General features: G+C 38.6%; 2 protein-coding genes across 7 annotated transcripts; one reads left to right on the top strand and one right to left on the bottom strand.

The window, feature by feature from the left end:
• Positions 1 to 541: 541 nt before the first annotated feature.
• On the bottom strand, positions 542 to 10,493 carry naxd (NAD(P)HX dehydratase). Of its 6 annotated transcripts, none has more exons than XM_039683625.2 (11): positions 10,356 to 10,493; positions 7,208 to 7,663; positions 5,755 to 5,893; positions 5,320 to 5,365; positions 5,075 to 5,163; positions 4,815 to 4,923; positions 3,418 to 3,468; positions 2,874 to 2,978; positions 1,594 to 1,714; positions 1,383 to 1,503; positions 542 to 787 (listed from the first exon to the last, which is right to left on the bottom strand). In XM_039683625.2, exons 2-11 carry the CDS (start codon positions 7,566 to 7,568, stop codon positions 637 to 639), a joined length of 1,293 nt encoding a protein of 430 aa, XP_039539559.1. In that variant the 5' UTR covers positions 7,569 to 7,663; positions 10,356 to 10,493; the 3' UTR covers positions 542 to 636. The 6 variants fall into 6 exon arrangements, with proteins under 6 accessions (XP_039539559.1, XP_039539556.1, XP_039539557.1 ...); XM_039683622.2 differs by lacking the exon at positions 10,356 to 10,493 and adding an exon at positions 8,943 to 9,478; XM_039683623.2 differs by lacking the exon at positions 10,356 to 10,493 and adding an exon at positions 9,083 to 9,475.
• On the top strand, positions 10,398 to 12,771 carry rab20 (RAB20, member RAS oncogene family). The gene is made up of 2 exons (XM_039683639.2): positions 10,398 to 10,587; positions 11,882 to 12,771. The coding sequence occupies exons 1-2, from the start codon at positions 10,398 to 10,400 to the stop codon at positions 12,427 to 12,429; spliced, it is 738 nt and encodes a 245-aa protein (XP_039539573.1). The 3' UTR covers positions 12,430 to 12,771.
• Positions 12,772 to 12,820: the final 49 nt, after the last annotated feature.

Below are 12,820 nucleotides of genomic sequence, written 5' to 3'. Positions count from 1 at the left end.
TAAATCATGTTCAGACATTCATTATCCACGCAGAGGGAATAATACAAAACATAAACAGTTATAAGTAAAACTTTCATGTTAGTTTAATATGTAGAATAACAAACTTTATCTAAAAGTGACAGCCACTTTCAATTAAATGTAATTTGACCCACACATTAAATGGGGATTGTGAGTTATTGACAGAAGACACGGTGTTAAACAGCTTATTGTAAGGAGAACATCCACTATAAAGATTTTTTTTTCAATACTTGAAGGTGAGCGTTTTTCAAGCAGACTAATAAATAAATTGCAGCTGGTAGTAAGACAGCAATTCATTCTTAGAGGGACATTGTTAAAACTATCTCTTGGTGGGCTATCATATACAAATCTAATCACTCGCAAACTAACACACATCAAAAGACATACATTTAAAAAAAAGAAAACAATGGACATTTATAGAGGGCCACCACACAGATATGAAAGAGGAGGAGTAGTTGATACTGTCTCGCAGAACTACAAGAGGCACTTAAAATAAAAGGGAAAAGAAAAAAAGAACAGGTACTCAACAATGTACTTCATGTTTATTTAACAAGTAGCGTTAAGATGCAGACCTTTAGTCTTTATAATGGCCATAAAAAGATAACGGACACACACATTTTAGCTTTCAAACAACTTCTTGAAAGCGCTGCTTATCTCCTGGATCATGTCAGAGGTGGTGGTTGATCTGCTGTGTTTGTGGAAGGCCTGGCGATTACATTGCCTTGTCAGAGACGTAGCACCGAATGCAGCAACCAGCGCAGGATTCATGCTGAAAAAAAAAAAAAAAAAAAAAAAAAAAACATGTACAATTATAGTGGCCATATTCTCTTTTACAAACTAAAAGAGAATAAAATAGGTCTACTAAAATAGGTTAAATGCTTTTTTTTCTTCACATATTTGACATTGCAGCACCTCGCTTCCCAGTCTGTCATTAACACCGTTTAGTTCCTGTCTCTATGAAGCCCAGTGTGTGTGTTCTGATTAGTCAACTGGGCCATTGTGTTGTGATTGGTCAACCGCATAAAGTCTGTTTTGGAAGCATCATGCCTTTTACCATAACCGTGAGTTTCAACACACTACTAACGCAAATACGTTTTTTTGGGTGGGAATTATTTAAAAGAATAATATTGTCACATTTCCGGTCGAAAACTAAAGACTACAATGACAACAGTATTTACTGATATTAGAGAATAACTCCCTTTGGATTGACTTTGTGCTTTGTACCTTTTTCATGCTCAAACTGCACCATTACACACTAAACAAAATTGATGCAACAAAATGTAACAAAGCATAATTGGTCCTCTTTTAACTCAGAGTGATATTCAATAACACATCAAATAACTACTGAAGATGGAGCACTTTACCCTTTAGTGGCATCTGGAGGTGAGCTGAACGCCCAATGAGCGAAAACTCCAAGGGAACCAGAGAGCAGATCTCCCTGTCCTCCGCAGCGCCGCCCACTGCCCTCTTGACTACAGGTCAGCACTGAAAGTATGTAGAAACACAACATATTAGAGAAAGAAAATAGAGCATTCGAACCTTATAAAGTCTAAATATTTCAAGAAAGCCACTTACTGTTCTTTCCATCAGTAATAATGTCCTCTTCCCCCTTTAAAACCATGGTCAGATTGCCCAAGGCGATGGTCAGTTGTTGAGCACTTCTCTTGTGGTCGGTGCTGTCCAGAGGTTCATGATGCTGAAATCAAAGTTTAATTTAGCACGTGCACTGCAACTGTTTGAATTAGGTGCCTGTAAAAGCCCCGATATACTCTGGGTCTTTTTCCTCTAAGGGTGAAAAGGAGATTTAAATACATGACCCGTGATAATACTGTTAGTGAACAAGGGTGCAAGGTCAACCGTAAAAAAACACGCAAAGCATCCGAGGAAAGATGAAGTGAGGGCACCAGAGGTCATGTGTGGGGTCATTTTATGTTTAAAGGCAAAAGTAACAACTTTATGACTATACGTTTGCATTTGCAGAATTCTGTTTTGTGTAAATTAAGTTGTAATATGGCGTTTATTTCACATTGCCCTTTATGTATCCGATTTATCTTCGGTTGTGAATGAATGGTGTATAAAGCACACCGGCGATGATCTTTGACATCTCAAACAGCATTGCAGGACTAATAACCACTATGATTGGAACAGTCATATTTGTCAAATGTCAGTGGTCCCACTCATCGTCTAATTCACTAGATTTAATTATATCATATGGAACCAATCCAACTGATTTAGATATTATACCGCAAAGTGATGATGTCACTGATCATTACATGGTAACTTCTTGCATAATACGTACTGATGAAAATTGTCATGTTGCGCCATGTTATAGACCAGGCAGAACAATCCTTCCAACCACTAAAGATAGATCCTCAAATAGCTTACCTGATCTATCTCGGCAGCTCAGTGAACCCAAACAAATGGATGACTAGCAGTTTGAGCACCATTTTCAAGAGGTAAAAACAATATAAATACTGTTCGTTTTCTCACACAAACCGCTCGTTTCGTGTCTTAGGCCATCAATGTGTACTTACATTTACGAGCCATTGAATCATGTTTAATTTGGACTTCTCTGTGCATGCTCTTTGAGGTGGACCAGAGGTGAAACCCATAAACCTCCATTATATGAATGACAGACAAGAACGGTTTGACCAAAAAATATCAAAATTGAAAATACTGTGGAAACAAAGACACTCTTGAGGTAAGCTAAAACAAATCAAACATTATTTTCAAAGTGAACGATACCTTGAAGTCCCATCTGAAATAACCAGATTCAAACAAAGCCTTACAGAGATATTACATAGAAATAGAACTAGTGCAGGTACATAGAATGTTTTAGCACAACCAAAACTCACCATGGCCTCATACAGACGAGTAAACTCCATAAAGTTGGGTGTGAGGATTCCTCTCTGATATCCTTGAATGACTGATGGTTCTTTTGCCACTAACCAAAGGCCATCCTGTATAAGAAAATTAAAATAAACGAGTTTACACAATTGACTATTTTATTCAGCATTTAGATTTAGATCATGCAATGTGCATTAATACTGTAATGTTTAAAAGCTATGACGGAGCTATTATCTCTGACCCAGTTCACTGAATCTATTGGCAACATGCCTAGTAATGAAAGCTTATTGATCAGTGAAGTGACATCAAGGCCAAGAATGGTAACCCATACTCTGCTTTTGTCCTCTGCATTCAACCTATGCAAGTTAGTGCACTTAAGTGAGGAGCAGTGAGTAGTAAACACACACACTGCAAACCATGACTAACCCATGTGATTGGGTTAAGGTGACACCTCAGTTATTTCCTGCTGGTATTGAGAGTCATACCCGCGACCTTCTGGTCACAAGTCCGACTCTCGAACCATTAGGCCAGTGTCAGTTAAACAGTACTCACAGCGTCAATGATGATTGGTATTCCTCTGAGTTTTGACCTCTCAATAATCTCCTAAAAAGAAACATGAGCCAAACATAAATTAAAACAACAAACACAAATGTAAAAATACATAATATTAGCAAGCTCTCTAGAAATACAATTTTCACCAAAATCTTAATTTATACAACCAGTTAAAAGTGTGCGCACTCCTGGTTTGTGTATCATCGATCATTCAGTTATTCCATTAAATCTGACAAACAAAATGCTGGCGTTTCATGGAGCAATGAGTGATAAAATGGCTTTTTTGTTTTTGTGTAACAAATGGAAAACAAGGTTTTGGATTAACATCCCCTATTTTTTGTGGTTTATGAATCTGTTCATGGCTTTAATATTTCATTTGCGAAGGTGGCACAGAAATGCCCATTTTATCTGACTGGTCAAATCGCATCGTCGCACAGCACTGCCAATGTTTTTACACTTTTATAAAATATTGTCGCACATGGTTAACTGCACTTGCCATTTTAGGCAGAAATAGGTTTCTGGGCACATAATTAGAGCTGCTGTGGTCTACATAGTCTATTATATTTTCCTTGTTCAGCCTATTTAAAAAAAAATGCTACAATTTTAAGTTCCATTAATGATTACAATGAAAATAATTCTGTGACTTTGGACAAAAGTGAAATGTTTGGTTTCTGTATGGGAATTTGGGCAACAGATAGATTTGAGCTTTAAACAACTACATTCTCACCTGAAAAACTTTTTCGTGACACAATAACAGTAGTATTATATTTCAAGTACTGTATATTTAAAAAAAGGTGCTTCTAATGTTGTCATTCCTCTTGCAGCACGCGCAAGTGACGATACTCTGGCCAACCAATCAACTCTAGCTCCAGTGTTGAGTCTAGCTCCAACCTTTAGTACACAATTATTTGCGTTTCCACGGTCTAAAGATGTGAATGGTACCAAAATGCCGAATCGTACCGTACTACTTTTTGGGTACCCTTCCGTACTGTACCACCTAGCTCAGTGGTACAGTATGGTTTGACACATCGCACCGCTAAGTGGAAATGAGCCATTAGCTTCAGAAGGCCTTTATTAACCCCCTGGAGTCATGTGGACTACTGGACTACTTATGATGGATTGATATGCATTTTTGGGCTTAATAGTACCATTCATTCCCATTATAAAGCGTGGAAGAGCGAGGATATTTTTTCAATATAACTCAGATTTTTGCTTAAAGATGATTACATTTTCATTTCTGGGTGAACTAACTCTTTACCTACGTCTAAATTTGTGGTCGATACTACACAATAGATTCAGAAAGAAATTGACCTTTTAAAATGGAATGCTTTTAGTGTTGCATATTAGGAGTGACTACATTACCACAAGACATGCTCATAAAGCATAATTTCTCTTGCCTTTGCATTCTTCAGAAGCATATCCTCCCTACCCAGACCTGGTCCCACAACCAGACTGTGAAGCCTGGGCAGCCATTTTTCAATCTCCTCCACAGCATTGGGACTGTCTCTGGAGAAACACACAGACGGGAGCGAAACATCATCACAAAAGAACCGTCATACAAAAATTATCACGCTACGATATTGGCAATAAAAAAAAAATGTTTTAGCTTGCATGATACACAGAATCAATTCACTGGTAATCAAAAATTCCTGCTCACAGCACTGGATGAACGATGAGTTCAGGACTGTAGGACTTGATGACTGGAGCTGCATCTTTGGTACAGAACACATGAGACAGATCGGCTCCCTGGAAACAGAAAGGAAGAGTAGAAAGTTAATGACTAGTGATTTAATTGATCTAAATCGGAGTGATCGATAAATGAGATGATCTAGAAATGCAACCACTTAAGTATTTTGGAGACAATTTACTGTGTATCTCCCTAAACCAAGGAAAAGTACTTACTACTTTCAAAGCCGAAATAGCCGCAAAGAAAGGTGCTCCCGTGTACCTAACAAGAAAAATATAAAGACTTAAGTTTCATCAAGCAAATATACATCCAGAGAGTTAAAACAGAAGAAAACAGCTTGCTAAGTACTATAACTCGAATCACAGCACCTTGTAATACTATTTGGAGCAGAGAATGACTTGATGGTATGTGGTAGAAAGTGAAAAAGTGAGTTGAGTGCAAGCTCTAGAAATTAAACAGTCTAAACATACCAACATTGAGAAAAGAGAACATGTAAAATGGGATGGAATTGTAATACAATAGGATGATTAATATAATATGTGATTGTTTAGCTGACCATGAATTAACAAACCATAGAAGCTCCATTACAGTGCTTTACTTAGTAATTTGTTAAAGTGTATAGCCCTGAGAAAGATCTGTGCGTCACTTACTCTTGACATCCTCCGATGATCCCAATGCGCCCATCCTGACCCTTGTGTTTTTTGGATGTCAATGGAGGAATAGTCTTTCTTACAAGAGGAATGACACTGTCCATTCCTGCCGTGCCCAGAGAGAAAGAGCGCTCTATGACTGAAGGAAGAACACAGTAACAAACAATCAAAAAACAAATAACAATCTTTAGTTTTATTACAAGCCAGAGCTGCTCTGTTCAGTTCCATGCATTGGGACTATAGTAGTTGACAGCTGGTTTGTTAAAATTACAGTTTAACAGAACTTGTTTACCTAAAATGAAAATTCTGTCATTATTTATTTGTCTATCATTCATCTATATTTTAAACCATGTTGTTTTTCAACGAAACGCACAAAAAAAAAAGATATTAAGAATGATAAAACCTAGGGATGCACTATATATCGGCCACCTTATCGTTATAGAGACATATATTTTCATTATTAATGTTATCGGTCCGATAAGAAAATATGATCGATATATTAAAGCTCGGAAAGAATGTATTATTTCCTTCAGCTGAGACACTTCAGATGTGCACTGTTCAACATGATGGTTTTGAATTGCTTGAAATCTGATTGGAATCACTTCAAAAAAGGGAAATTACGGTAAAGTTCAAAATTATCTGTCATAAGGGCTACATAAAAGTGTGAGACTTTTGTTCTCAGGCTCTCAAAAATGTTGCCAATATATCGGTTATCAGCTTTAAAATAAAAAGAATTATCGTGTCGGATGAAAATGTTCCTATTGGTGCATCTCTAATAAAACCAGATACAGCTTGTACTTTCAGAATCTTCTGAAGCCACTTGAACTCTAGGCTTTTATTCACTGAAAATCTTCCCTTCTGCTGTAGCTCATAAATTTTATATTTTACATACCAACCCACAGGTTCACTTATGATAAACTTGACAACCAACGTCGTTTTATCACTAATGGCATTAAAACTACCCCTATTTATTAATTCTAAGCTTGAACCCAAATTATGTTTCAGAGCTTGAATAGTGAGGAGGATTCTGAGTGAACAATGACATAATGATAAAGCTTAAGAAGACTTGAAATATAGCTGTATGGACTACTTTTATGATGTTTTATGGGCCTTTTCAGTCACCATGCAGCATCATCAATGTATGGAAAAGATGTCCACCGTGTCCAAAAAGAAAAACCAAGCCGAATTTTTCTTATTTTTGCTTTTTGTCTGGTTAGTCTTTTTTGGGAAAAAAATAAACGTTTCTAATTATTCTGCTTTCAATATTAAAAAGGGTAAAAAAAACAAAAAAAAAAACATTTGAACAATGCAAGCAAACGAAAAAAAAACGACACAATTTCCATCTTTGGATTAACTACCTTTTCATTGGATTTTAGCAGTAAAGCATTGAATAAAATGATGGTTTTTGATTTCATATTTGGCAATTAAAAGTAAATGGCAACTCTAGACGAACATTTAGCGTCACCCTCTTCCATGAGCAGACCTGGGCCAGCTGGTTGGCTGTGGCTGGCAAACTCGTTCAAGGCAGATGGATGGTTACGATTGCCAAAAGAGGGACGCATGAGTGGTACGGTGGGGTTAGTCTGGGGTATACAAGAGGGCTGCGGAGTGGCAGACTGCGCAGGAGAGGATGAGGATGTGCTAATGCCAGCGAAAATCTGGCCCAACATCTGCAGCATCTGCAACTCTCTGGAATGTTCCTCCTCCCTGCGCTTATCCTCAGCCTGAAGACGCTGCTCCTCAAGCCGGTAGAAGTTGTCTTCCGCCTCCATGCTCTGCTCCAAGAACTTCTCCATCAGCTTCTCCAGCGACATGTTCGCGAACCGCTTCTTGCTTCTCCGTGGTCTGCTCGACGACGACGTGGGCGGGTTGGTCTTTGTCAGGCTGCTCTGTTTGGTTGGAAATGAACCTTCGAAAGAAAAAGAGACAGATATTAACATGCACATGCAATAGAGCAAACCAGGCTGATTCAGCTAAAGATGGCAGATCATTTCTTTCTGACTGATCAGAATAAGTTGACATACTCATGCCTCCTACTGTCACCGGAATGGGGCAGGATGGATACTCAGTTTTGACTGTGTGCTCCATAAAAGAGCATTCACCACTGCCATCCATGTGAGCCTCCTGCAAGAGTTCAGTGCTCTCAGCATCTTCATCCATCGTTTCATCTCCCCCAACGGCAACACTATCAATATCCTGCCTCTCTGCTAACGGTCTATTGCTCAATATCCTCTCCATCTCGTCGTAGAACTTGCACATCTTGTGGTACTGCCCATTTTTCCTGGATCCCTCCTTCGCTTGGAAATACTGCCTCTTTAAGCTCTTAACCCGTATTCTGCATTGGTCTGGTGTCCTATCGAAGCCCAGTTCGCACAAACGGTTCGCGACGTCTCGGTAAACGTGGCTATTCCTAAAGTTTCCGTCCAGCGCCGTCTGCACGTCGTGCTCACCCCAGATATTCAACAGCGCTCTGGTCTCCATGTCCGACCACAGGAAACCGCGCGTTGCATTCACTAGCATGATGGTCGAAGCAACCGAACACGGATGCAACTCGGTTTCGCATCGAACAGGCGGCGGCGATATCTAGGCCTTGTTTTGACGACGTATCATGCAGTTTCCGAGCGCATAGCGATAAAGGCCTCGCCGAGATTAACTGAGAGCTGGTTTATGCAAAGCTGCTTAGAACTTCGCCAGTGTTTACCGCGCCAACAACAGTAAAAACGTCACCACAACGTTGTGTACTACGTCATCGCAAACGTGCGCTCCACGCCACGGCTCAGTGGCGAAACCCGTAAAAATGTTTCCAAGAATACTTTTATGAAAACACTTTCACTCTGCATGTTCAGCTTATCGTTTTCAGGGTTTGAAAAGTGAGAAAAGCTTAACAATAAAAAAATAAAAGTGTGGTTCAAAACTTGCGTAAGGATATGTAGGCAAATTGAGTTTAAACCGGCCAAATAAGCTGAAGAATCCTAAATGTATAAAACATAATGAAAAAAAAACCCCAAAAAAAACATTTGTGACATGTGAAATCACTCGGAACATACTCAAATCATACATATATCACCAGGCTTTGCAAACTCGTGGAGTTCACTGTGATGCTTCAATTTATAATGAAAATGCATTAAATTAAAAACAGATCCACGGAAGCAGTTGGGCTCAAAGTGGCACTTTCCTTTGGCATTTACCTTTATCATACAGCAACGCTGCTACAATCGCAATGGTTACAGTTATCACGCCGAGAAGTGAGCATTTACGTCCATGCATCCCGTCCTCCTCAACCTACTCATAGTTTGGGAAATCAACCAACGATAAACTCCGATCTTACCAATTGCCAGAATTAGTGGCTGTTCAGAGAAAATGAAGGTGGCACGTTTGAGCAGATTCATCAAGTTCACGGGTAAACAAACACTGTTCAGGTAGAGAGTGGGCGCTGTGGAGCTTTGTACAGGGATTAGATGCAGTATCCAGTCAGATAACAGGAACAAAGTTCAATATTTAATCTAATTAATGAATCTGTGATCGGACTTCTCTCGATCAGATAGACACAGAAGATTATTGTCCTCCCTCTACAATCGTCAGACTTCCGCTGACGCTCTGCTTTTGTCGCTTATGCGTGATGACATAAGCGAAATTCAGTCCACATGTGACATGAAATACACCCAAAACATTACCATTCACTGTAGCGAGTCGCGACGACTGCTGACAATGGTATTTAAACAGCAAAAACACTGATATATATTTAGCGCCGCCTTTACTGTTTTACTTCCTGTGACGTTGGCACCGAAGTTAAATTTGCCCCGCCCGCCAATGTTAAGCTGGAAAGAACTCTGACTCATGTATGCGAATCGGTTCTTTTGAACAGACATTTTCAAAGAACCGATTACAAACGTGATACAATGGATTTATCTATTAAAGGAATAGTTCACTTAAAAATTAAAATACTGTCATTAATAACTCACCCTCATGACTACTTTCGTTCATCTTCAGAACACAAACGAAGATCATTTTGATGAAATCTGAGAGCTTTCTGTCCCATACAGCTACACAACTACCATGCTTCAAAACGTCCATAAAAATTTTGTTGTATTTTTATTTTCCTTGAAACTGTCTTTATATACCACCTGGCAATTGTTGTAAAAAAAAAAAAAAAAGATGCTAAAAAATGTTCAAATAAAGCTGTAGACAAATGATTTGATTATGTTGTATTAACATGTGACATTTTCATGTGTCCCAGTTTATGTTACAGTCATCATTACAATTAGTAAAAAAAAAATAGCATTTACAATATGGGGATCTAGCACGAGAAGCACTCGGACTGATTCAATCCGATTCTTGAACGAATCTTGACTCAAAAGAATGATTCGTTGACGAATCGGACAGCACAGCATTACCGCTGAACACAACTTGAAAGTACTTTAGTTAGAAAATCGGCGTCGTAACTAATTTGTCTGTCAAATATATATATTTTTTTCATGACTTAAACCACACAAATGGGATTTATTTCGCCAAGCTTTGTACAGAGGACGTAATAAGATCATGCACTTTAAAACGCATGGTTTGAAAGCCCGTCCTTTGGATTGTTTATGTAGAGGTTTTACCTGTAAGAGTTGAGTGTGCAAGAGTGGCATGTGTTTGGAGACATGCCTCAAGCCTCAAGGACCAAGAAACCCGACGTGAAAGTCGTCATTCTGGGGGACATGAACGTAGGAAAGACTTCTCTCCTCCACAGATACACGGAGAGGAAATTTAAGGACACTATAAGCACCGTCGGAGGGGCGTTCTTCCTCAAACAGTGGGGACCCTACAACATATCCATATGGGACACTGCAGGTTGGCTCCTTCTACTTTTTATTTAGTAAAACAGAGCCCAACATATTACACGTTATCACAGTGTGTTTCGCAAAAGCTGGATGTTGCCAACCAAGTCAGCTGAACTTTTAACTAAATACACAGTGTCAGATGATAGTTATTTCATCATATCTTGTTTTGTTAACGTTACTATCCCCCCGAGTTTCTGTTTTAATTTGTTGGCATTTGTTAAATCCTGATTTAAAAGCTCAGAAATGCTTTCTCATCTTGATGGTAGTGGCCTTTTTTCCCGTAAATGTCAGCACTTTTTGTTCCTCATTGAAATATGGCCCTGTCATGCGTGAAGTTCATACTTGACCTACTTCAAAATTCACAGGATTTTTTTTTTAAAATAATATTTGGCCTATTTTATTTATATTCAGAATGTCATATGGAGACTGATTTTTTTTTTTTACTTCTGCATATTTCATCTGATTTTTATGTAAATGAGTAAATGCCCTAATGCCTTGGTCAATGTTTGAAAACTTCACCCATTAAAGGCACATTTTTAAACTCTCTTTTGTATAGTGTAAAATAATAACATTCTTAAGGTCTAAACAGATGACATAATGTATCATTGTACATGGAATCTATCTATCATCTATCTATCTATCTATCTATCTATCTATCTATCTATCTATCTATCTATCTATCTATCTATCTATCTATCTAATATAGAAATTAGCCATGTCATTTCCTGTGGAATTTTATTCTGTACAGATGACCCCGTGTACTGGTGTTTGGTCTCTTTATCTGACAAAAAGTCACATGCTTGTGGTGTGTGCTAGTCAGATGAGTGTGTGTGCGGAAACTAAAGGTTTTACTGGTCACTCAGTTGGATATTTCTCAGTTTTTCCTAAATGTGGGAGTGTAGTTCTATTTGTGTTTAATGGAAAACAATAACCTGGATTTCCAGGAATGTAAAGCATGCAGATAATCATTTAGCAAAATGACAGTTTGTCATATATTTTTATTCCTATTTAATTTTCATGTTCCAAGACTTTAACCCCGTGAAGCATATTGTATTATATTTGATACATTCAGTTCTAAGGCCTCTAAATTACCTGCATGATCATTTTTACAAAGTAAAAGCCCTTTTAGTATATATATATATATATATATATATATATATATATATATATATATATATATATATATATATTTTTTTTTTTTTTTTGTCTGAGAAAAGTAATGTACAAGTATTCCATTTGAATTGTAGTCAAGTGTAGTGCAAATTTCTTTAAATAAATTCTGATTGTCACTTTGTGCTGTGCAGGTCGAGAACAGTTCCATGGCCTGGGCTCCATGTACTGCCGTGGCGCAGCTGCAGTCATTCTCACCTATGACGTTACCAATTGGCAGAGCCTGGCAGAGCTGGAGAACCGCTTCCTGTCCCTGACCGACACCTCCAACACTGACTGCATATTCGCCATAGTGGGTAATAAAGCAGACCTTACGGATGCTCTAGCTCAAGGGACAGACACAGAGAGCGAGCGAGGGGACAAAGCACAGCCCGAGGTCACGTGTCCGACTCCTCCCGGCACTGCGCTCCAGCACAAACAGGTGAGCAAAGAGGACGCCGTCGCTCTTTACAACCGCGTGCTGCGCTACAGAGGCCTGGAGGAGAAGGCCTGTCTGCCTGCCGAGACCGTGTGCTTTGAGACGAGTGCTAAAACGGGTTACAATGTCGACGTTTTGTTTGAAACCCTCTTCGATCTGGTTCTGCCCTCCATTCTGAAGAAACGGAGCGAAGGAGAGAGTTCCACTGTGGACCTGGAGACGCCAATGGAGGTGAAAATGACTAAAGCAGGATGTTGTGCCTAGAGCCAGGCAAACATAGGAGGCGTGAGGATTGTGGGATTGTGTTGTCAATCAGTGCCAAAGAAGGAATGGGTATAAATCATATCACCACTAACTTAAACTAGAGTTTATTTGAACTAAGTGCTGATTTTTTTATTTTACTCCAGAACAGTATAAAAACAAAGTTTCTTGGGCGGAGGAATTAAAAGATAGAATAACTTGATCTTGCTGAATAGTCTTTTGTGAAATAGTTCTTACTTTCTTTTTTGAAATTATATCTGCATTATATTTTGTAAAAATGAACATTTTCTGATACTGCCTGACTAATTCTAATATGAGACAAATAAAAATTCTTAAATATTGGAATTAATGGGTTAATGTGTGTGGTTAGTGTGAGGAAGCTTCACGAAGTACA

This window comes from Pimephales promelas, chromosome 7, assembly GCF_988280905.1.
Source record: "Pimephales promelas chromosome 7, fPimPro1.hap1.1, whole genome shotgun sequence".
Classification (NCBI taxonomy): domain Eukaryota; kingdom Metazoa; phylum Chordata; class Actinopteri; order Cypriniformes; family Leuciscidae; genus Pimephales; species Pimephales promelas.
This window is presented reverse-complemented; position numbering and strand designations above follow the sequence as displayed.